Raw genomic sequence first — 22,841 nt, 5'->3', positions numbered from 1 at the left:
GTAATACTTTGTGTGGCCTCCAGAGGCAATAGCTATACACCCAATTGTCTGGGTCTCCCAATGGAGCGACAAAGAAAATAGGTAAAATTTATTATTTTTTAGCATTTAAATTTTCGGTTATTGTGTGTGCGTAAAGGAACATTAGAACCCTTTAATTTTTGGCCAAAAAAGCATGCGTTTTTGGAGCCAAAAACGCAGTGGAAAAGCAGGTAAAAAGCATGAAAAACGCAGGAATTGTGCTTTTGGTTGCATTTTGCCATTTCTCATTGACTCTAATGTTAAGGAAACACTGCAGAAATGGCAAAAACAACTTACATGCTGCTTCTTTTTCAGCATGGTTTTTGACCCAAAATATGCAAATTAAACGCTGCAGAAAAAAAAGCAAAGTGCAGACAGGATTTCTACTTTTCCCATAGACTTTGCTGGAAAACAAAAACGCATGCGTTTTAGCACAAAAACGCTGCAGAAACGCGGGTAAAAACGCAACGTGCGCACATAGCCTAAAAACCAAAGGATCGGGCATGTTGAAAACCAACCCAACATCTTTTCCCCTGATGTCAGGTGGAGTCCGGACAACCTGATAACATATCAGATAGTTGGCCAATCCTGCCAAAAGCCCATGATTTGGCCAACATTGAGCTAATTTGTGTGGTCACCTTATAGGGAACCTTTAAGAAGAAAAATACAGCATCCTCCAGGGTGATCATTTAAAAAATGCAATAGGGAATCGGTTACCAGTTATTTGCTACCTCATCTGACAGCAGCATAAGGTACAGACAGAGATCCTGATTCCAGCGATGTGTCACTTACTTAGCTGTTATTTTGATAAAATCAATGTTTTCTCTGCTGCAGATCTAGCAGTTATACAGAGCTCATGAATATGCTGGACTACCTGGCAGCACGCCAAGTAGTCCTCTAATGATAATCTACTGCTGATTAAACAGTGATTTTATCAAAATTACACTAAGCAGCCCAATAAGGGAAACATTGCTGGAATAAGGATCTCTGCCCCTACATTATGCTGCTCTCAGATTAGGTGGCAAAAATATGGTGACAGATTCCCTTTAAGGTCACGTCTGAATCACGGTCTGAGCACTGGTAACAATGCACAGACTGCTCATAGGTCTCCAGAATTAAAAACCTCAAGGGCAAATATGAGGCTGATATGTTTGGGTCAGGAGACCAATAGCCAATCTATACTTAAACCGTGATTCATATGTAAAAGAAACCGGCCTTAGTTCCCCCTCTCAAAACACAACCATTACATCTTTAGTCAGTTATCCGAGTTAACACCCGCATTTAAAGCTGAGTTTGCAAGTCCATCACAATTGACAGCAAATATAAATCTGTATGAGAAATCTGTTTATAAATGTAGATGTGAAAAAAAATGAGGGGCACTCACTGCAAGTGGAAGTAAGGCAATGCCAGCAGCTAAATAGGAAAGGGTTCTTTACAGTTAGAGCAGTCAGACTGTAGAATGCTGACCACAAGAGGAGGTAATGGCAGACACTATAACAGCTTTTAAAATAGGGCTGGATGATTTCCTCAGTGCACACATTGTCAGTTATGATTTAATGACAAAATGTATAATTGGTGGAGGAAGGTTGAAGCAGATGGACCTAGGTCTTTTTTCAACCTATATAACTATGTATATATGTCTTATAAAGCCATTTGGTCAATGCTCAACTGAAGAATTTACCAAAAATTTAATATAAAGGGCGGTTATGTTTTACTTACAGGAATGGCAGTGATGAAAAAATTCCAGGGCAGTAATGTCCCAAGGCCTAAGATAAGGAATATAACTGTGACCAAGTGGAATCTGTGAAGGAAAGAGGAAAATGTTATTGACAGGATTGGTTGCATAGAGTCCATCAACAAAAGAGGGGTGCTTACACAGTAAAATCTTATCCGTATAGATGTATGGAATGAATCTTGATGCATTTTGCAGCAAAGAAGTCCTGAACGCTGGCAAAACTAAGGCTTAAAATATATTGTATTTCCCGGACGACTTTCCTCAATGACGCAGGGACCATGCTACACATTTTAAAGCAGCCCGTAAATGAATTGTATAGAATTTCCAAAGAAGGCTGACAAGTAGGAAGACATGTCAGGCATGCTATCTTTACACTGCAGGGACAGACCAAACTGGTAATACCAGAAGCTGATAAACACACACCATAGCAGACAGCACAGCACAGGCAGGACGGTAAGGCATAAGGTATCATGGCTGTGAGGTTTGTGGACTGAGACACATAGATAAAAAAAAAAAACGGGTACAAGAGATGGAAGGAGTTAACCTTCACAGCATGGCGAGCAATGAGACGGCTTTATTAAAAGGAGAAGGAGGGGGGGGGGGAAATAAAGAAGATAAAATGGCCCAAAACGGCTGCTTACTCACTTGTCTTGTGGTTCATCCTTGCGAGACATCCTGCGATCTGTGTTCTTCCAATGTCCTCCTCGACTCTTTTCTAATAAACTGTGTAGACTGTGAGGAGAGGAGGAGAAAGAGTCACGTGGATATTTCCTAAAGCCTGGGAGTGTGAAGAACAGGCTGAGCTCTGACCGGTCCCTCCCCATGCTTTTCCCTTATATATAATCCTGCTCTCACTTGCTGCTACAGATTCTTTTCTTCTTTTATTTACATACTTTCAATATTTTCCTGATCTTTTCGCTTTGTAGATAATCTGTAGACTGTTAAAGCCCTTATCCTGCCCTTTAGGAACCTGTAAAACTACCGATTCTGTTCTTAAAGTCTTGTCCACCCCCATCCTCAGTGTCCACATGTCCCACACCCATATGTCCTGCAGGTCCAGCCATTGATCAATGGAAACCAATGGAAGGCAGCGTTATTGAATCTACACAACAAAGGAGGTGAGTAATAGGTTACTCACAGTGGATATGCACAATACAGGTCAGGTCAGTCTGGAAGGACACACAAATAACAAAACCTAAAGGGATAGGAAGAGGCAGGAAACCAATCATGACAAATGTTTTGTCTGATTTGTAACATTTAATGAATGAAATAATGAGTACATGGCAGATTACAATCTCTAACCACTTTAAGCAAACATGATACTGGATACATGTTCTTAATTAAAAGGCAGCACACACGAGTGAGGCTTCTCGGGATTATTCCCATCTTCATAAATAAATATAGATAAATAATTTTGCAGTGTAAGGGGTACTTCTCACACAGCGAGATCGCTGCTGAGTCACAGGTTTTGTGACGCACCAGTGACCTCAGCGATCTCGCTGTGTGTGACACTGAGCAGCGACCTGGCCCCTGCTGTGAAATCGCTGATCGTTACACACTGCTCTGGTTCATTTTTTGATCATTGGTCTCCCTCTGTGCAGCACACATCGGCGTGTTTGACGTCGGGAGACCAACGAGCACCGACTCTATGTAAGCAGCATACGCTGGTAACCAAGATAAATATCGGGTAACTAAGCAAAGCGCTTTGCTTAGTAACCCGATATTTACTCTGGTTACCAGTGTACACCGCTTAGTGCTGGCTCCCTGCACACGTAGCCAGGGTAAATATTGGGTAACTAAGCAAAGTGCTTTGCTTAGTAACCCGATATTTACCTTGGTTACCAGCGTACACCGCTTAGCACTGGCTCCCTGCACAGGTAACCAGGGTACACATCGGGTTACTAAGCAAAGCGCTTTGCTTAGTTACCCGATATTTACCCTGGCTACGTGTGCAGGGAGCCAGCGCTAAGCGGTGTACGCTGGTAACCAAGGTAAATATCGGGTAACCAAACAAAGCACTTTGCTTGGTTACCCGATATTTAATGGGTACCCCCCGCTCCACGTCGTCTCTCCCTAATATCTCCCTTCAAAGCTAATCAGTCAGATCCGGGAGACCCACCACCAGAGAAAAATGTGCAAATAGTCACAATAAGTTGAGATAATTTGATATGTTACAGCTTTCTATAAATGTCAAAATGACAGAATGAATCTCAGATCAAAAAGTTAGTTCATATATATATGGATATAAAGTCCCAGCAGGGAATGACTTATCTGCCGAGACCATCCAGTATTCTATCCCGACGCGTTTCCCCCCTATATTTTTTCTAGGGGTTCATCAGGGGAATGATCCGGATTAGATCTCTAGGAAAAATAACATATCCATGACATGAGATCTTGTTCTATTCCAATAAACCATAAAATGCTCATCAAGCTGTGGAACTACTGATATTAACATATAAAGGGGACATACCTTATATCTTAGTAACTGATGGTTACAACGACAGTGTGGCATCACCCGCCCATTCAGGGGCATTCAGCCTGTAGTGAAACGCTGCTCTCAATATTCTGCAGGTCCCATAATATCAACTATCAAAAATAAATATCCATAATATACTCTCTTGTTCAATTCCAATAAGGATAAGGTTCTCAGCAAAGTATGGAGCTATTAATATTACCATAAGGAAGGGGACATACCTCATATCTTAGTAACTGACGGTCACAGAAACAGTGTGGCATCAATCGCCCATTCAGGGGCATTCAGCCTATAGTGAAACGCTGCTCTCAAAATTCTGCAGGTCCCATAATATCAACTATCAAAAAACAAATATCCATAATATACTCTCTTGTTCAATTCCAATAAGGATAAAGTTCTCAGCAAGCTATAGAGCTATTGATATTACCATAAGAGAGGGGACATACCTTATATCTTAGTAACTGACGGTCACAGAGACAATGTGGCATCAATCGCCCATAATAAAGTATTCAGTCTGTAGGGGAACGCCGCTTTTGATGTCCTGCAGGTCCCAAAGTGTCAGCTATCATATCATGCAGCTTCCCTTCTCATTCACTGTTTTATATATATTTCGGAAACTCGTAGTTCCCGCCTCCCAGCGTCGCGCCGGAAGTGCTAAATGTATCAGTTCCGTATCCGCTCGCGGGGGCTATATCGTGACGCGCCATGGCGATCAGCCGGAAGTGATCCGAGGATCACTTCCGCAGCTGCGCAGTATGATGCGTTCCATGAAGTGCTAACCGGAAATAGTCATCCAGCGTCACTTCCGGTATGCGTTCTTCTCTGTTCCTCCCCATATTCTAAGTATCGCAATGCCTCACTGGAAGCAGTCAATGACATCACTTCCAGTGTGCGGCTCCTCTATGTATCCCCACATATGCCGCAAACAATAGTTCCTAGTCAGAGATAGTTAATGTTATTCGCGTAATCTCAATAAGGATCTATATCCAATTGCACAAATATGAATTAAATATATGGATAAGAATACTGACAGCAGATATTGCTGTCAGTCAATGCAACAACAAGATTGTCGGATATTAGCCTGGCTACATTTATACTTATAATACCTCTCGGGTATAGCATTATACCCTCATTTGATACTCTTAGATGAAGCTGGTGTAACTAAGAACCTCATTAAGTCCATTTGGACTGACTGTTTCAAGCAGAAATGCCCACCGTACCTCTCTCTGAAGGATTTTAATATCCCAATTCCCTTTCCTGATTGGCCTCGGGACAACTTCGATTCCCTGGAATCGTATACTTTTTAGATCTCCACCATGACACATATTTACATGCCTCGCTATAGGCGTATCACGTTTGTGAATTATGTCACCCACATGCTCTCCTATGCGGACACGCAATTGACGTTTTGTCTTGCCGATATAACTAAGCGGGCATGTGCAGGTACATCTGTACACTACTCCCTCTGTCCGGCAATTCGTGAAGTCCCTAATATGGAAGACTCTTCCCGATTGATGATTACTGAAGGTTTTATTCTGGTCGATATAGGGGCAAAATTTGCAGGACCCACACCTAAAAGTCCCGTGAGGCTTTCTTTCTAGCCATGATCCTGGTGTTTTTTCTGCCACATAGTGGCTATGGACCACAAAATCTTTGATGGTTTTGCCTCTTCTGTAAGTAATACTCGGGTGGGGTGTGATGTACTCACAGATGTCAGGGTCAGATCTTAATATCCCCCAATGTCGTCTCAGTATATGCATGATCTTGCTATTTTCATCATCGTAGGAGCCGATCAGTCTAGTGATCTTTTCTTGTTCAGGTTTAGGCTTAGGGGCTAGCAGTGTGGTCCTCTTTTGGCCCCAGGCAGATCTAAAGGCTGTCTGAATGACGTGTTCAGGGTACCCCCTTTCCCTAAAGTTATCTCCAAGTCCAACTGCCCTCTGTTGGAAATCGTGCAGCGAGGAGCAGTTTCTCCTAAACCGGAGAAACTGCCCCTTCGGAATGCCCCTACGTAGGGTCTCAGGATGGTGACTCTGCCACCTGAGCAAACTATTTGTTGCCGTTGGCTTACGATAGACTGTCGTCCCCAAGGTACCATCAATGTTTTTCGTCAGGAGGATGTCTAGGAACGGCAGTCTATCACCTCCCACCTCACATGTAAACTTGAGTCCAAAGCTGTTAATATTTAAGTGTGCTACAAACTTCAGGAATGATGCTGCATCCCCCTTCCAGAGGACGAGGATGTCATCTATGTAACGCCCCCAGAAAATAATCTGGGGGTTCCACGTGACATCCTCGTCCCCAAAAACCACAGCATCCTCCCACCAGCCCAGGTATATGTTTGCAAAAGTGGGAGCACAAGGGCTCCCCATTGCAGTACCCCTGAGCTGGTGGTAGAACTTGTTATGGAAGGTAAAGTAGTTGTGAGTAAGCACAAAGGTGAGAAGTTTGATTATGAAACAGTTATGTTCTCTATATTGTACCCCTCTTGTCTCCAAAAAATGTTCAACTGCTCTGATGCCATTGTCATGTGGTATACAACTATACAGTTGTTCAACATCAATTGATGCAAGGATAGTATCTTCGTCAATATGTACACCATCTAGTTTACTCAGCAGATCTGATGTATCTCTAATGAAAGAGGGCTGTATGTTCACAAACTCCCTCAGGACTTTGTCCAAATAAATACTGGGGTTTTGGCCCATAGCATCAATACCTGACACTATGGGCCGTCCCCTCAGGGGATGTATCCCCTTATGGATCTTCGGTGTGGAGTAAAAAGTCGCTATTGTCACATCCTTTGGGGCCAGGAAATCCATTTCATCCTTAGAAATGAGAGTCAACTCAAACCCTTCCTGCACGATTTCAGTGAGGGCTATCTTAAATTCGGATGTAGGATCTCCAGATAGAACCGCATACGTGGCTTTATCTGAGAGCAGTTGGAGGCACATCGAGCGATATTGTTCCGTATTCATAATCACAATATTGCCCCCCTTATCGGAGGGCTTTATTGTTATGGCTTTATTATGGTCAAGGGACAACAGGGCCTCTCTTTCTCTTTGTGTGAGATTACTTTTGCTACTGGTTAGTCCAGGTCTTATTTTACGTATCTCCTTTGTCACTAGTGATGAAAAGATGTCAATACTTGTGCATTCAGTAGGAGGAGGCATCTTCCTATTCTTAGGTTTCAGGTTGGTGAATGGACCAATCCCCTTATCTGTCCTGTCAGTTTCTGATAAACTTGCCAATAATCTGACATCTGGGAGCATACCGGGGGATATCCCCAGCCTCTGACACTCATTCAGATCATTATGCCTAAAGTGCTTCCTCCATCTGAGCTTCCTCAAAAACAGTTCAAGGTCTTTGACCCAGACAAAGGAATCAAAGCGTGTAGTGGGAACGAATGATAGACCATAGCCAAGGACCCTCTCTTCCATTTCAGACAGTCTATAGTCGGATAGATTGACAATCTGTTGACCGTCCGTTTGGCCTCCGTTTACCATTTTTTGGCCTTTCTGTTGTGTCTTTTTCGGAAGGGATACGGGTCCCTCATCCCTAAAAAATTGTTCTGATGTACAAAAGAGGCTGGTGGTCCAAAAGAAGAGGAGGATTCTGAACCCGAGGTATGTGCTCCTCGTTGCTCCTGATTTCCATAGTAATTTTTGTTCTCCCCCAAGGAACAGAGAAGAACGCATACCAGAAGTGACGCTGGATGACTATTTCCGGTTAGCACTTCATGGAACGCATCATACTGCGCAGCTGCGGAAGTGATCCTCGGATCACTTCCGGCTGATCGCCATGGCGCGTCACGATATAGCCCCCGCGAGCGGATACGGAACTGATACATTTAGCACTTCCGGCGCGACGCTGGGAGGCGGGAACTACGAGTTTCCGAAATATATATAAAACAGTGAATGAGAAGGGAAGCTGCATGATATGATAGCTGACACTTTGGGACCTGCAGGACATCAAAAGCGGCGTTCCCCTACAGACTGAATACTTTATTATGGGCGATTGATGCCACATTGTCTCTGTGACCGTCAGTTACTAAGATATAAGGTATGTCCCCTCTCTTATGGTAATATCAATAGCGCTATAGCTTGCTGAGAACTTTATCCTTATTGGAATTGAACAAGAGAGTATATTATGGATATTTGTTTTTTGATAGTTGATATTATGGGACCTGCAGAATTTTGAGAGCAGCGTTTCACTATAGGCTGAATGCCCCTGAATGGGCGATTGATGCCACACTGTTTCTGTGACCGTCAGTTACTAAGATATGAGGTATGTCCCCTTCCTTATGGTAATATTAATAGCTCCATACTTTGCTGAGAACCTTATCCTTATTGGAATTGAACAAGAGAGTATATTATGGATATTTATTTTTGATAGTTGATATTATGGGACCTGCAGAATATTGAGAGCAGCGTTTCACTACAGGCTGAATGCCCCTGAATGGGCGGGTGATGCCACTCTGTCGTTGTAACCATCAGTTACTAAGATATAAGGTATGTCCCCTTTATATGTTAATATCAGTAGTTCCACAGCTTGATGAGCATTTTATGGTTTATTGGAATAGAACAAGATCTCATGTCATGGATATGTTATTTTTCCTAGAGATCTAATCCGGATCATTCCCCTGATGAACCCCTAGAAAAAATATAGGGGGGAAACGCGTCGGGATAGAATACTGGATGGTCTCGGCAGATAAGTCATTCCCTGCTGGGACTTTATATCCATATATATATGAACTAACTTTTTGATCTGAGATTCATTCTGTCATTTTGACATTTATAGAAAGCTGTAACATATCAAATTATCTCAACTTATTGTGACTATTTGCACATTTTTCTCTGGTGGTGGGTCTCCCGGATCTGACTGATTAGCTTTGAAGGGAGATATTAGGGAGAGACGACGTGGAGCGGGGGGTACCCAATAATTTATGGTGCACCTCCGTTGGTAGGTAGGAGATAAGGAGGGATAGATAGTCTATCCCCCAATCCACGTATCGATATATCTTAATTAATTAGTGCAACTATTAGTGTTGCCCCTACCCTGAGAACAGTAAACAAACAACACTGTCCCCACCAATCGGATCTATCACCCTATCACACCCACTGTAATGTATCACTGTAGGTATTATAGATTGGCAGTGTTTTTATATTCATAAATTTTAATATTGATTAGAATAAAGTATCTTTTTAGGAGTTTTTTCTTTTGTTTTTTTGCTCACAATTACTCCTATCACTATATGTTCGTTTTGGTTACCCGATATTTACCCTGGTTACCAGCGTACACGCTTACAGGCTGCCAGCACGGGATCCCTGAACACGTAACCAGGGTAAATATCGGCTAACTAAGCAAAGCGCTTTGCTTAGTAACCCAATGGGTACCTTGGTTACCAAGTGCAGAGTCGCTGGTGGATGGTCGCTGGTGAGATCTGCCTGATTGACAGCTCACCAGCGACCATGTAGCGACGCACCAGCGATCCTGACCAGGTCAAATCGTGGTCGGAATCGCTCGTACGTCGTTTAGTGAGACGGTACCTTAATACTTATTAAAACTTTCAGCTGTTCTTGAGATATTCACTTTGATGGAGAGATCACAGTACCTGGGCTGCGCTTGTGGGAAATGAAGAATCCTCGATGGTATAAAATGACGATTTTTTTTTTTAATATACAAAGGCGTTTCTGTTAAAAGAGGCTTAGAATCTATGGCTTTTATTGGTGTTGTGTCCATATACAATCCCCCTAGATGAGCACTACCATCACTCTCACCCTTTCTCATTTCTCTTTTATTGCCCTATTGTGCACTTCTCTCCCAATCAGAACTCGTCAGGTTTTGGAGATATTAACACTTTTATTTACAGTTTGTAGCCTCGGAGACTGACCACTGCTTTACAAGCTCTTTTCTACAGAGTTTGTAAGCATCGGTTATGAAGCTGGCCAAGATCGCTAGAGCACACTGTTACTTCTTAATACCAGCCAGCTTCAACGCCGTGTTTCCATTCTAGACAGCAACTGTGGCCGGTCTCCAAGGCACAATCTGTAAACAAAAGGAAACTGTTAACATCTTAAGAACAAATGACGTTTTTAATAAGCATTAAATTGCAGAAGTGCTCGTTTTTACAAGCACTATCTGACAATGGCTATTTATGAAGATGGAAGTCATTTTTTAAAAGGGCAAGAACATGAAAAAGTTAACCTTACGACCTCCCAAACACATTAGATAACTTGAACAATCAATTGGCCAACAGCCATCTCTCGACTTCTCCATATACAGGATGCGTGACTTGTCGTCTCGTAGGGACACGCTGTCCGCTGGAAATGGAGCATCTCTGCCACAAACAAAAGGATTGGCCGTTGGGAGATCTAACAGGCTACAACCTGCTATCTTCTGGCATCATCAGGCAAGTCAGGAAACTGCCATACACAGTAGACTGAAGGTAGATTCAGCCATTATAGGAGGGTTTGGCCAACTTTAGTCTAACGGGTATGGGGCTTATATCCAACAGACGGAATCTGCCAGTTTTGGGGGGCGGTAGTAACATATGGATGCAAAACTTGGACGATAAAGGAATAAGACAGAAGAGGTATCAACGCCTTCGAAAAGAGGTGCTGGAGATGGATGTTATCAATACCATGGATGGCAAGAAGACCAAACAAATCAATTTTGGAACAAATCAAGCCAGACATGTAACTCGAAGCAAGTATCATTAATTTACAACTTGCCTACTATGGACACATCATACGAAGAGAGCAATCACTGGAGAAGGACATCATGGTCGGACGAAAGGAAGGAACAAGGCGAAGAGGAAGACTAGCAACCCAATGGCGTAATACTATCAAGATAACTTTGGAGACGACCCTGGTGGAGCTATCTAGGCTACAGAAAATCGATCTTCCTACAGAACGTTCATCCATCAAGGCTCCATGGCTCGAGATCAAGCTGAAGGCAGTAAAAAAGAAAAAGTGGGCAAGACTGTTTTTATCTGGACACTTTAATCGTTAATTGCTGAAAGTTAATTTTTAATGGAAAAACCCCCAGAAATTAATAAAGATTATATGTAATAAAAATTTATGAGACACTATATCTACTGTAGACTTTGGTAAGTTACTATGACCTATTCAGCTGCTTCCATGAATTAAAAAAAAAAATAAACAAAGAAAAGAAATGTCATGGGCCATGTCTAGAAGTCACCTATTCTTGCTGAATGGGCCATGTAGAGAAGTCACCTATTTTTGCTGAATGGGCCATGTAGAGAAGTCACCTATTTTTGCTGAATGGGCCATGTCTAGAAGTCACCTATTTTTGCTGAATGGGCCATGTAGAGAAGTCACCTATTTTTCCTGAATGGGCCATGTAGAGAAGTCACCTATTTTTGCTGAATGGGCCATGTAGAGAAGTCACCTATTTTTGCTGAATGGGCCATGTCTAGAAGTCACCTATTTTTGCTGAATGGGCCATGTAGAGAAGTCACCTATTTTTCCTGAATGGGCCATGTAGAGAAGTCAGCTATTTTTGCTGAATGGGCCATGTAGAGAAGTCACCTATTTTTGCTGAATGGGCCATGTCTAGAAGTCACCTATTTTTGCTGAATGGGCCATGTAGAGAAGTCACCTATTTTTGCTGAATGGGCCATGTCTAGAAGTCACCTATTTTTGCTGAATGGGCCATGTCTAGAAGTCACCTATTTTTGCTGAATGGGCCATGTAGAGAAGTCACCTATTTTTGCTGAATGGGCCATGTAGAGAAGTCACCTATTTTTGCTGAATGGGCCATGTCTAGAAGTCACCTATTTTTGCTGAATGGGCCATGTCTAGAAGTCACCTATTCTTGCTGAATGGGCCATGTAGAGAAGTCACCTATTTTTACTGAATGGGCCATGTAGAGAAGTCACCTATTTTTACTGACAAGTAACAGCCTATAGACCAATCTCCTGCTATAATGCTACAGCGGTCTGCAAAGATGTCATATTTTAAGGGAAGTTATTTTTTACATAGTTTTGTAAACTATCGCAGTGTCGTGCTAGTGTTCTGGTGCCCATACCTCTCAGTATTCTGAACTGACTCAGGGACGATTACATAAGAAAGCGCAGAAGACTCTATAACAAAATAGTAAGACTTTAGAGGTCAACATGCCCGATTCTTCTCTCCCTCGACACCATTCGTTAGGGGGGAGTCAGCTGGATGTATACCCACTAAAATTGGCAAGCTTTGCCAAATTTAAAGGGGTTTAAACTTCAAATAAAAGTTATTATCAATGGGTCCAGGGTGGGTCCAAGACCAGGACTTCTACTCCACACTCGCTCCTGTGTTCTCTGCTGATCTTGGATCATCAATATCCTCAGGACCCGGGAGGGCATCATGTGAGTTCTTCAGGCTTCACAAAGTCCAAGCAAAGAAAGCCAGCTCAGAAACATTTTGAAGGCTGCAGAGGTCATGTAATGCCCCAAGACTGGTGGGAAACACAGTATCAAGTCTGGAGGAACAGTAGAAGCTTTGGAGAAGAGTATAGTTTTGTTTTGTTTTTTTCCTTACCATACCCCCAAGCCTATTGTCAACTTCTAGGAAAGGGTGTGTGGGGCCTTTGAATTACTGAGTGGATTCACTAAACAGGAACACACAGAGAACTATTATTGTGCAGGAGATGGATTTAAAAGTATGCCAACACCATTATAAAGGCCAACGATTGTTAAGGAATTCTTGCAACCTCGGGTTGTCCTTTTTTTTTTTTTTCTGCTTCTTTCTGAGAGTCTGATGTTTGACTGTATAGTTATAAATGTTTCGAATGCTATTGACAGAGAGTACAGTCAACCCATAATGATCTGATGAATGGCTTAAAGCTTTCGTCTATATGCCCTGGGTTACATTGGGTACTTGAAACTGAAAGGCTGCTCCAACAAATCATTAGAAAAGATGCATATTAATATCTATATTACATTAATAACATTTGTATTTCTTGCCCCTTCCATTTTAGTATTTGTAAGTTGATTTTTGAAACCGGATAAGGACTTTTAAAAGGAGCGTACAGCGGGTAATGGTGTCATTACAACAACTTCCCGAATAAAAGGTGTCACAAGGTTGAAGTAGCTCCCCCTCACCATGTGTCAAAGGGATGCAACCATAGAAATCTATGGGGCCAGCAACTGAATGTCAGAGTCAAATGGCCAATTAGCTTCTTTAAGAAAAATCCAGAGTATGCCAATAGGAGCAAAGGCTCAATTATAGTTAGTAATCATTCATGTACATTCCTAAATAACGATCCACAAAAAGCCAGACAAACTCTATCACACAGGTGACCAGTAATCCACATGTGCAGGAAATAGTGCCAGTCACAAGGATCAATGATCCCTTTGACAGCTGCATTTTCAGGAGGCCCATACTGGTTTTTCCCATGGTGACTGCACTCATGAGATTAAGCTGCCAGAGAGGCCCGGAGGGGTTGTTGGTTAATGGAGCATAAGAGGCCGATTGCTAATTGGGGGAGTGCGCACTAAAGATACAGAGAACATGAAATGAACACAAACTGTTGTAGAAATTCAGCATGGGTCATCATACTGTGAGATAGGATATTACGACACCTACACAGACCATATTCATCCTTTTAATATGCATGTAAAAAGGACACAAGTGGTGTTTTATATACAATTTCTTAGTGGGAGTTTTAAATATTTGAGTCACTGGCATTTTAAGAGGAAATTCCAGCAAAAACAAACATACAAAACTATTCCTGCAGCTGTTTGTTTGTTTACATTTTTGTTTGTTTATTTTTGTTTTTTTGCTGTATATGTAAACTTTTTTATTATTTAAGTGTAGAGTAACAGATTAACATTTTGCCGCATATTCACCTAAGCAATCATGAGTTTTCAATGAGAAAAGGAGAGAAAGTCCTCTGTTATACAGCTCTGGAGGAGACTAAAGGCTACTTTACACGCTGCGATATCGGTCCCGATATCGCTAGCGTGGGTACCCGCCCCCATCGGTTGTGCGACACGGGCAAATCGCTGCCCGTGCCGCACAACATCGCCCAGACCCGTCACACATACTTACCTGCCCGGCGACGTCGCTGTGACCGGCGAACCGCCTCCTTTCTAAGGGGGCGGTCCGTGCGGTGTCACAGCGACGTCACTGAGCGGCCGCCCAATAGCAGCGGAGGGGAGGAGCTGAGCGGGACGTAACATCCCGCCCACCTCCTTCCTTCCGCATAGCGGCCGGGAGGCAGGTAAGGAGAGCTTCCTCGTTCCTGCGGTGTCACACGGAGTGATGTGTGCTGCCGCAGGAACGAGGAACAACCACGTTACTGCTGCAGTAACGATTTTTGAGAATGGACCCCCATGTCAATGATGAGCGATTTTGCACGTTTTTGCAACAATGCAAAATCACTCATCGGTGTCACACGCAACGGCATCGCTAATGCAGCCGGATGTGCGTCACCAATTCCGTGACCCCAACGAGTTCGCATTAGCGATGTCGTAGCGTGTAAAGCCCCCTTAAGGCTATGTGCGCACTTTGCTTTTTTTCATGCGTTTCCGCAGCGTTTTCAACTGCAGCGTTTTAATGCAAAAATGCATGCATTTTGATTTTCAAGCAAAGTCTATGGGAAGAAGGGAATTTTGTTTACTTACCGTAAATTCCTTTTCTTCTAGCTCCTATTGGGAGACCCAGACAATTGGGTGTATAGCTTCTGCCTCCGGAGGCCACACAAAGTTATTACACTTTAAAAAGTGTAACCCCTCCCCTCTGCTATACACCCTCCCGTGCATCACGGGCCCATCAGTTTTGGTGCCAAAGCAGGAAGGAGGAAACATATAAATTGGTCTAAGGTAAATTCAATCCGAAGGATATTCGGAGAACTGAAACCATGAACCAAAGAACAATTGAACATGAACAACATGTGTACACAAAAGAACAACAGCCCGAAGGGAACAGGGGCGGGAGCTGGGTCTCCCAATAGGAGCTAGAAGAAAAGGAATTTACGGTAAGTAAACAAAATTCCCTTCTTCTTTGTCGCTCCATTGGGAGACCCAGACAATTGGGACGTCCAAAAGCAATCCCTGGGTGGGTAAAAGAATACCTCGATAAAAAAGAGCCGAAACAACGGTCCCTTCTTACAGGTGGGCCACTGCCGCCTGAAGGACTTGCCTACCTAGGCTGGCGTCTGCCGAAGCATAGGCATGCACCTGATAGTGTTTTGTAAAAGTGTGCAGACTCGACCAGGTAGCTGCCTGACACACCTGCTGAGCCGTAGCCTGGTGCCGCAATGCCCAGGACGCACCTACAGCTCTGGTAGAATGGGCTTTCAGCCCTGAAGGAATCGGAAGCCCAGACGAACGGTAGGCTTCAAGAATCGGTTCCTTGATCCACCTAGCCAAGGTTGACTTGGAAGCTTGCGACCCCTTACGCTGTCCAGCGACAAGGACAAAGAGCGCATCAGAACGGCGCAAGGGCGCCGGGCGTGAAATGTAGAGCCTGAGTGCTCTCACAAGATCTAACAAGTGCAAATCCTTTTCACATTGGTGAACTGGATGAGGGCAAAAAGAAGGTAAGGAGATATCCTGATTGAGATGAAACGGGGATACCACCTTAGGGAGAAATTCCGGGACCGGACGCAGAACCACCTTATCCTGGTGAAACACCAGGAAGGGGGCTTTGCATGACAGCGCTGCTAGCTCAGACACTCTCCGAAGTGATGTGACTGCTACTAGGAAGGCCACCTTCTGCGAAAGGCGAGATAGAGAGACATCCCGCATCGGCTCGAAAGGTGGCTTCTGGAGAGCCGTCAGCACTCTGTTAAGATCCCAGGGTTCTAGCGGGCGCTTGTAAGGTGGGACTATGTGGCAAACTCCCTGCAGGAACGTACGGACCTGCGGAAGCCTGGCTAGACGCTTTTGAAAAAACACAGAAAGCGCCGATACTTGTCCCTTGAGAGAGCCGAGAGACAAGCCCTTGTCCAATCCGGATTGAAGGAAAGAAAGAAAAGTGGGCAAGGCAAACGGCCAGGGAGTGAAACCCTGATCAGAGCACCAGGATAAGAAGATCCTCCAAGTCCTGTGGTAGATCTTGGCGGACGTTGGTTTCCTGGCCTGTCTCATGGTGGCAATGACATCTTGAGATAACCCTGATGACGCTAGGAGCCAGGACTCAATGGCCACACAGTCAAGTTGAGGGCCGCGGAATTCAGATGGAAAAATGGCCCTTGAGACAGCAAGTCTGGTCGGTCTGGGAGTGCCCACGGTTGACCCACCGTGAGGTGCCACAGATCCGGGTACCACGATCTCCTCGGCCAGTCTGGAGCGACGAGGATGGCGCGACTGCAGTCGGACCTGATCTTGCGTAATACTCTGGGCAGCAGTGCCAGAGGAGGAAATACATAAGGCAGTTGAAACTGCGACCAGTCCTGAACTAACGCGTCTGCCGCCAGAGCTCTGTGATCCTTGGACCGAGCCATGAATGCCGGGACTTTGTTGTTGTGCCGAGACGCCATTAGATCGACGTCCGGCGTTCCCCAGCGGCAACAGATCTCCCGAAACACGTCCGGGTGAAGAGACCATTCCCCTGCATCCATGCCCTGGCGACTGAGAAAGTCTGCTTCCCAGTTTTCTACGCCCGGGATGTGAACTGCGGATATGGTGGATGCTGTGGCTTCCACCCACAGCAGAATCCGTCGGACCTCCTGGAAGGCTTGCCGACTGCGTGTTCCGCCTTGGTGGTTGATGTATGCCACCGCTGTGGAGTTGTCCGACTGAATTCGGATCTGTTTGCCTTTCAGCCACGGCTGGAACGCCTTTAGGGCAAGATATACTGCCCTTATCTCCAGAACATTGATCTGCAGGGAGGACTCTGGCTGAGTCCAGGTACCCTGAGCTCTGTGGTGGAGAAAGACCGCTCCCCAACCTGACAGACTCGCGTCCGTCGTGACCACCGCCCAGGATGGGGGTAGGAAGGATTTCCCCTTCGACAATGAAGTGGGAAGAAGCCACCACCGAAGGGAGGCTTTGGCTGCCTGAGAAAGGGAGACGTTCCTGTCGAGGGACGTCGACTTCCTGTCCCACTTGCGGAGAATGTCCCATTGAAGTGGACGCAGATGAAACTGCGCAAAAGGAACTGCCTCCATTGCTGCCACCATCTTCCCTAGGAAGTGCATGAGGCGCCTCAAGGGGTGTGACTGGCCTTGAAGGAGAGATTGCACCCCTGTCTGTAGTGAACGCTGTTTGTCCAGCGGAAGCTTCACTATCGCTGAGAGAGTATGAAACTCCATGCTGAGATATGTCAGTGATTGGGCCGGTGTCAGATTTGACTTTGGGAAATTGATGATCCACCCGAATCTCTGGAGAGTCTCCAGAGCAATGTTCAGGCTGCGTTGGCATGCCACTCGAGAGGGTGCCTTGACAAGCAGATCGTCTAAGTAAGGGATCACCGAGTGTCCTTGAGAGTGTAGGACTGCTACCACTGTAGCCATGACCTTGGTGAAGACCCGTGGTGCTGTCGCCAGGCCGAAAGGCAGTGCCACGAACTGAAGGTGTTCGTTCCCTATGGCGAAACGCAGGAAGCACTGATGCTCTGGTGCAATCGGTACGTGGAGATAAGCATCTTTGATGTCGATTGAGGCGATGACGAAGCGGAGCGATTCCATCCGGAACCGCCTGGTTTTCACGTGTTTGTTGAGCAGTTTTAGGTCCAGAATAGGACGGAAAGATCCGTCCTTTTTTGGCACCACAAACAAGTTGGAGTAAAAACCGTGACCCTGTTGCTGAAGAGGAACAGGGATCACCACTCCTTCTGCCTTCAAAGTGCACACCGCCTGAAGAAGAGCATCGGCTCGCTCGGGGGGCGGAGATGTTCTGAAAAAACGAGTCGGAGGACGAGAGCTGAACTCTATCCTGTAACCGTGAGACAGAATGTCTCTCACCCAACGGTCTTGTACCTGTGGCAGCCAGGCGTCGCAAAAGCGGGAGAGCCTGCCACCGACCGAGGATGCGGTGTGAAGAGGCCGAAAGTCATGAGGAGGCCGCTTTAGAAGCGGTTCCTCCGGTGGTCTTTTTAGGACGTGACTTAGACCGCCATGAATCGGAGTTCGACTGACTCTTCTGTGGCCTGTTGGACGATGAGAATTGAGACCTGCCCGCGGGCCGAAAGGACCGAAATTTCGATTGTACCTTCCGTTGTTGAGGTCTCTTCTGTTTGGGCTGGGGTAAGGATGAATCCTTTCCCTTGGATTGTTTAATGATTTCATCCAATCGCTCACCAAACAGGCGGTCGCCAGAAAATGGCAACCCGGTTAAGAACTTTTTGGAAGCAGAGTCTGCCTTCCATTCACGTAGCCACATGGCCCTGCGGACTGCCACCGAATTGGCGGATGCTACCGCCGTACGGCTCGTAGAGTCCAGGACAGCATTAATGGCGTAGGACGCAAACGCCGACGCCTGAGTGGTTAATGACACCACCTGCGGAGCAGAGGCACGTGTGACTGCATTAATCTGCGAGTGACAAGCTGATATAGCTTGGAGCGCCCATACGGCTGCGAATGCCGGAGCAAAGGACGCGCCGATAGCCTCATAGATGGATTTCAACCAGAGCTCCATCTGTCTGTCAGTGGCATCTTTGAGAGAAGCCCCATCTTCCACTGCAACTATGGATCTAGCCGCCAGTCTGGAGACTGGAGGATCCACCTTGGGACACTGAGCCCAACCCTTGACAACGTCAGGGGGGAAGGGATAACGTGTGTCCTTAAGGCGCTTAGAAAAGCGTTTATCTGGACAAGCTCGGTGTTTCTGCACTGCCTCTCTGAAGTCGGAGTGATCCAGAAACGTACTCATTGTACGCTTAGGAAACCTAAAACGGAATTTCTCCTGCTGAGAAGCTGACTCCTCAATTGGAGGAGCTGGGGGAGAAAGCTCCAACACCTGATTGATGGACGCTATAAGGTCGTTCACTATGGCGTCTCCCTCTGGCGTATCTAGGTTGAGAGCGGCTTCAGGATCAGAATCCTGATCTGCCACCTCCGCTTCATCCTCTAGAGAGTCCTCCTGCTGAGACCCTGAGCAGTTTGATGAAGTCGAGGGAAGCTCCCAGCGAGCCCGCTTAGGCGGTCTGGGACTGCGGTCCGTGTCCGAGACCTCATTTTGGGACCTATAAGTCACCCCAGGAGCATTTTGCTGCTCTAACTGAGGGGGGCCTGGGGTCAATGAAACAACAGTGCCCAGGGCCTGAGTTACCGGCCTGGACTGCAAGGCTTCTAGTATCTTAGCAGACCATTTATCCATACTCTCAGACAGTTTGTCAGCAAATACTGCAAACTCCGTCCCTGTCACCTGGACAGTGGTAACAGGTGGTTCCCCTTGGGCCACCAGTAGCAGAGGCTCCGGCTGAGTAAGTGCCACAGGGGCCGAGCATTGCACACAATGAGGGTAGGTGGAACCTGCCGGTAGTATAGCCGCACATGAAGTACAGGTTACAAAGTAAGCCTGTGCTTTGGCACCCTTGCTCTTTGCGGACGACATGCTGTTGTCTCCTCTGAGTACAATGCAGGAGGGTATATAGCCAAAAATCAACAGTGCGACCGTATAGTATAAATGTACAGCATATAAGCATATATATATATATATATATATATATATATGTACACTTCGGCACTCAGTGGGGCCAGCACCCAGGTGCTGCTTACCGACCGCTTAAAGCGGTTGTGTGATCACCAGATTCCCTTGCCTGGGCCTCCCAGAGCCGTTTGTCTCTCCTCTCCAGCGTCAGAGGTGCTGACAGGAATGGCTGTCGGCGTTCTGTGGGGAGGAGGGGGCCGTGGGCGTGCCCCAGAAAGTGCGGGAATCTGATGCCCCACTGAGCTGAGTGAGGGGGGAGGAGGATACAGAGTATGCTCCAGCCCTCAGCGCTGACGTCCTGTGCAGCGTCCCGCCCTTCCCCTGACTGGCAGGCCTGGGGGCGGGAGTATGCGATACTAGGCCGCAAAAGCCGGGGACTAAAGTTATAAGCGCGGCCGGCAAATAAGCGCGGCCGGCGCGGTAGTCCCCGGCGCACTAACACACCCAGCAGAGCTGCAGTGTGTATGGCACAAGCGCTCCATGCGCGGTCCCCCAGGGGGACACAGAGTACCTCACAGTAGCAGGGCCTTGTCCCTGACGATACCCGGCTCCTGTCCAGCAGATTCCCCAGGGGCTGCGGAGGGAGCACGGTCCCATGTGCCTGGAGACCGATTAGGATCCCACTTCACCCAGAGCCCATTAAGGGATGGGGAAGGAAAACAGCATGTGGCTCCTGCCTGTGTACCCGCAATGGGTACCTCAACCTTAACAACACCGCCGACCAGAGTGGGGTGAGAAGGGAGCATGCTGGGGACCCTGTTATGGGCCCTCTTTTCTTCCATCCGACCTAGTCAGCAGCTGCTGCTGACTAAGATGTGGAGCTATGCGTGCATGTGTGCCTCCTTCGCACAAAGAATAAAAACTGAGGAGCCCGTGAGGCACGGGGGGTGTATAGGCAGAAGGGGAGGGGCTTTACACTTTTAAGTGTAATACTTTGTGTGGCCTCCGGAGGCAGAAGCTATACACCCAATTGTCTGGGTCTCCCAATGGAGCGACAAAGAAAGCAGGTAAATCGCGGTAAAACGCAGCCAAAACGCGGTAAAAACGCAAGCGTATTTTTAGCGTTTTTGTGGTCAAAACCAAATTTGTCAAAGACAATTTCTGCCAGAGGATGCGTTTAGAACTGAAACTACCTCAACGCAAAGTGCGCACACATCCTTAGACAGGTTAAAGTGCAACAAGAGACATCATCAGATCTTTGCATTTAATTCTATATACAATGAATTTTACAAGGATCCAATCAAAAATTGAAAAAAGGATTAATCCAGATTTATGATATCATTGGAAAACATCTATAATCACACAATCTTAATTGCAAATACATATGATCCCTGCCATTGTTATGAAACGGTGAAACCTTCTTAAAGAAACTGTATCAATAGATTTTATATTAAAAGGTTATTCCAGCTTTGCTTATTTCTGTATCAAGGTGTACCAGTGATATCACGTATACCATTATCTGCAGAGTCAGGTGTATGATCAGCAGTTATAGATATCTAATCAGTAGAATAGGACTGGAGCATATCTCCATAGCCCAATCACTTAGTGACAGAAATGAGCGGTGACGAAATACCCCTTTAAAGGGAACATGTCACCAGATTTGGCCCCTATAACCTGCGGCAACCACCAGTGGGCTCCTATATACAGCATTTTAACATACTGTATATAAGAGCCCAGGCCTCTGTGTATAACGTAAAAATCACTGTATAATACTCACCTAACAGTCAGTGCGGTGCAGACCAGTCGGATGAGTGTCTCCGTTCTCCTGGTCCGGCACCTCCTCTTTTGTCCTCCTTCTTCTGAAGCCTGGGTGCATGACGCGTCCTACGTCATGCATACAGGCCGGCATTGAGGTCGTGCGCAGGCGCACTTTGATCTGTCCTGAGCAGGGCAGATAAAAGTATTGTAGTGCGCATGCGCGGGACCTCAATGACGGCCTGTATGCATGACGTAGGACGCGTCATGCACCCAGGCTTCAGAAAAAGAACAAAGATGGCCAAAACAGGAGGCGCCGGACCCAGAGAACAAAGACACCCATCCGACCAGTCTACACCGCACCGCCCATTTAGGAAAGTATTATAAAGTGATTTTTACGTTCTACACAGCGGCCTGGGCTCTTATATACAGCATGTTCGAATGCTGTATATAAGAGCCCACTGGTGGTGGCCGCAGGTTATCTGGTGACAGGTTCCCTTTAAACCACTTTGCAGAATTGAGTGATTTTCAATGCTGCAGATTCCAGGTGAAATCAATGAGCAAAAAAATGTTGGAAATCTGGTACTAGGAAAAATAAAACAAAGAGTAAATGCTATAGGGCCACCAAATACAAAAGGAGTGCTGCAACCCATGGTGAATTGTTAGAATTTTTTTATATTTATTTATTTTAATGGCTTTTAGCTCGATCTTGAACCACTGTGACTTGATGGATGGATGCTCTGTAGGGAGACCATTCTTGTGTAATCGTAGATACATCCACCAGGGTCTTCTCCGCTGTTATCTTGTTAGTATCAAGCCATCAGGTTTCTGATCATCCCCTTCGCCTTGTTCCTTTAACTCTTCCGACCATGATGAACTTGCTCACTTTTTATGATGTGTCTAAAGTAGGTAAGTTGTAGCTTGGTGATTCTTACTTCGAGTGACATGTCTGGCTTGATTTGTTCCAAAATTGATTTGATGGTTCTTCTTGCCATCCATGGTATTGATTACATCCTTCTCCAGTTCTACATTTTGAAGGCGATGATTCTTCTTCTCTCTTGCTCCTTTATAGTCCAGGTTTAAACATCCATATGTGACGACAGAAAAGACCAGACTATCTACGAGCCATTTCTTTGTCACCAGTGACATGTTCCTCAATTTGAGTACCTTGTCCAGTGACTTCATTGTTGATTTGCCCATATCCATTCTCCTACTGACTTCCGGTGTCGTCGATGCATCTTGACTGATTGTTGATGTCCTTAACAATTCCAGTCCGTCGCCATCTATCTCAAATGTGTCCCAGTCATACCTGGCAGTAGTCA

The 22,841-nt window shown here is 45.7% G+C and overlaps 1 protein-coding gene across 3 annotated transcripts in view; it reads right to left on the bottom strand.

Moving 5' to 3' along the window:
- The window catches only part of SLC29A2 (solute carrier family 29 member 2), a 99,837-nt gene that overhangs the window by 69,982 nt on the left and 7,014 nt on the right, over positions 1–22,841 (bottom strand). The window contains exons 2-3 of one of the 3 annotated variants that reach the window (XM_075326433.1): positions 2,399–2,485; positions 1,738–1,819 (exon numbers count right to left, since the gene is read on the bottom strand). In XM_075326433.1, the coding sequence (XP_075182548.1) occupies positions 1,738–1,819; positions 2,399–2,427 (111 nt within the window). In that variant the 5' untranslated portion in view covers positions 2,428–2,485. Of the gene's footprint in view, positions 1–1,737; positions 1,820–2,394; positions 2,503–22,841 lie in introns of those variants that run through there. The other 2 variants (XM_075326431.1, XM_075326432.1) reach the window with 2 other exon arrangements.

Source organism: Anomaloglossus baeobatrachus, chromosome 10 (assembly GCF_048569485.1).
Source record: "Anomaloglossus baeobatrachus isolate aAnoBae1 chromosome 10, aAnoBae1.hap1, whole genome shotgun sequence".
NCBI lineage: Eukaryota > Metazoa > Chordata > Amphibia > Anura > Aromobatidae > Anomaloglossus > Anomaloglossus baeobatrachus.
This window is presented reverse-complemented; position numbering and strand designations above follow the sequence as displayed.